General features: G+C 39.1%; 1 protein-coding gene across 2 annotated transcripts in view; it reads right to left on the bottom strand.

Annotated features, from left to right (window-relative positions):
• DIAPH1 (diaphanous related formin 1) overlaps positions 1–3,057 on the bottom strand; it is an 84,863-nt gene that overhangs the window by 15,305 nt on the left and 66,501 nt on the right. For both annotated transcript variants that reach the window (XM_025040584.1, XM_025040583.1), the window contains one exon: positions 2,119–2,217. In XM_025040584.1, the coding sequence (XP_024896352.1) occupies positions 2,119–2,217 (99 nt within the window). The remainder of the gene's footprint in view (positions 1–2,118; positions 2,218–3,057) is intronic.

The following is a 3,057-nucleotide window of genomic DNA, read 5'->3' as shown; positions in this document are numbered from 1 at the left end:
TACACCCAAATGCCTATTACACCCATCCTTTTGGAGGAGTCCCATGGGCAGCTTAAATTCTAGCCTAAAATTAAATTAATCATTTCCACCCACCACCCTGCCACCTCACTCATGTCCACTACCTACTGCTTTGCCCACAAGACAGAATCTGTTCCTACTGGATTTTCCTATTTCCAGAATGGTACCACTCTCTAAAGAGTGATTTAAGCCCAAGACAACATCTCCTTTATCCCTGAGTTAATCACTAAGTTCCATTAGTTCTATCTTCTTAATATTTTCTGCCTTCCTATTCATTCTCACCACTTTAGTTTCAGGCCCTGAGCACCTGAGATCTAGTTGAAAGCAATAATATAACTCATCTCTCTGCCTACAATCTTCCCCCACCCTAGCAATGCAGCCTCAAAACTCACTGCTGAAGTAGCCTTCACCCAAATCACACAGGGTTGTACCGTTCACTTTCCTGATTAAAACATCTTCAATAACTTCCAGAGTTTTCAGGATAAAATATGTAATCTGAAGCCTAAGCCTCTCAGAATTTATTATGACCTAGCCTCTATCCAGTCCTTGAAAGCTTCTCCCACTACTCCCTTACACAGGGTCTTTACTCAGCTGTATTTAACAACTTGCAGTTCCCGAACTGCATACTGTTATCTCAAGCCTCTGTGCCTTCATACATGCCGATCCCTCTGCCTGAAACAAGCCAGCCCTCCCCCTCCACTTAATTCACTGTCAGTAGTTCTTTCAACTCCATTTAAGCAATACCTCCTTTCGAATGACCTCTAGAATGAGCTCTCTCCAGTACTCCCCCTGCTTGATTTAGTGTTCTCATAAGCATCCCAGCACGCCTCCATTACAGCACTGATCAATCCATGCTATTACTTTTCTGTCTCCACCAGACGTATGGTTTATGAGGATAGGGACTATGTCTCACTCAGTTTTGTATCCCCAGCACACGAGTGGCACTTAATAATTTCTGAATCACTAAATTACACCTCCTAGATCATCCTACCCTTAACTAATCTAAATTCTCTTCCTGAATTCTGTAGTCCATATCGATACCACTCAGTTGGAAATAACAATGCATTACTCCACTTGTATCATTTTCTAAAATATTAATTACTCATGTTTTATGTTCCCAGAGATAAATCTTGAGAAAAGGTATTCTCACTTAGTCTCCATAAAAAGACTTACTTACAGACACTATTCAGTGATATTTGTTGACAATGATCTAAGATTATATAGCCAAGAATAATGTAAAGCCTTACTGTTCTCACTGTATCACTGAATTCACTTATGGGTATATGTACTCATTACTTGCGTGACCTTGGCCAAGTTACAGCATCGGAACTTTAGTTTTCTCATTTAGAAAAATGGGGACAACAGCCACACTGCAAGATTGTGAGTGGGTTTTATGAACTATATAAATGTTCATCTCTTGAACACGTGCCTAGTATGTGCCTAATAGAGCCTGCAACATGACAGATCCTCAGATATTTGTTGAGAAAATATTTAAATCTATGTTACTAGGGAGATCAACAGCTAAAATGAACAAAAAATGAACATACCTCCTGATCGTCAAAGAAGTACTACCTATATCAACTTTGCGGCGGAGTTTCCGATCTAAAATTCTGCCACCAGAGTTATGAGTAAGGTAGCAAGTTCAGAACAGAACTCATTGATCCCACTCTGTGAAGTCCAGGATTTACATTATTTATTCTAAACCGCAAAGTTATTTTAGATTTAAATGAAGTCAAGCCAGTGCCTATATTTAAAAGAAATACTTAAAAGTAAGAAAAAAAGGAAAGGTACAGTATCCAGAACATTTGTGGTAGATCTTCTGTGGATGTAGTAGAAACAGTAAGAGTTTTGAAATAAGAAAAGCCGAGATTCCAATCTCAGACCGGTTTCTTACTTGCTATGTGACTAGGCAAATTCCTAAAAGTCTTAGCCTCTATTTCCTTACCATAAAACTGTATACTAACAATCTTGCAGTGCTATTGAAGAGATTAAAAAAGATATCAGCAATTCACTATGCGGTGCCTGGCATACAGCAGGAGCTCAACAAATGGAAGTTTCTGGATCCACCAGAATCAGGCTCTTAGAATCACAGTTACTCACAGAGATTCTGGGCTGTCTTTGAATCCAACACCTTTAGCTCTTTTACTTTTTTCTTTTGCACAGATTTCTTTTCTTCTCCACCTTCCTGATCCTTCTTGGCTAGAGAGAGAAAGATTAGAAAAACATTAAGAGCAAGCCACATCTGTGCCTTATTGAACGATTGTCCCAGCCTGGAAAGGCCCCTCACCTCCTCTCTATTAATAAAGGTCTCCCGATCATAACCTATAAGGCAAAGCTCCTCCATGACCACCCACCCTCCCAGTACTGACTCCCCCCTCCAACTATAACAAATATCTCATTTCCAAGTCTTAAATAGTTATCAATAATGCTTTCCCCACCTATATACTATCTACTTGCAGGGAGCAGCAAACTTTCTGTAAAGGACAAGACAGTAAATATTTTAGGCTTTGCAGGCCATATGGTCTGTCTTAACTTTGCCACAATAGCATGAAAGCAGATATAGACAATATGTACACGACATGGCTGTGTTCCAATAAAACTTTATTCATAAAAACAGGTGGTCAGCCTGAGGGCTATGGTTTGCCAAGCCCTATACTAGAAGTTTTCCACCATGTTATCCTATTGTACCTATTAAAAATCCTATTTATCTTTCAAGCTCCATCTTGAACATGAGTTATCTATAAAATTTATTTTATATTTGATTTTCCCAAATGACTGGTCTTTCTCTCTGAATCCCCACTGATTATGATACTTCATTATAGCAAGTCTTCTCCCTGACCCTGTCATAAGTATATATGGTATCTCCCTGACAAGATAAGAACTTTGTTTTCCTCTTTGCAAATCTCGTGGCACAAAAATATATTCCTAGCAGGATCTGATTGCTTAAATATCATGTTGGTGAACAGACAGAAAAGGTACAATACACTCCCTACACTCTTTTCAGACTATCGAGAGCCAACGTATTCTTCCTTTTCTGTG

This window comes from Pteropus alecto, unplaced genomic scaffold, assembly GCF_000325575.1.
Source record: "Pteropus alecto unplaced genomic scaffold, ASM32557v1 scaffold78, whole genome shotgun sequence".
Lineage (NCBI taxonomy): Eukaryota > Metazoa > Chordata > Mammalia > Chiroptera > Pteropodidae > Pteropus > Pteropus alecto.
This window is presented reverse-complemented; position numbering and strand designations above follow the sequence as displayed.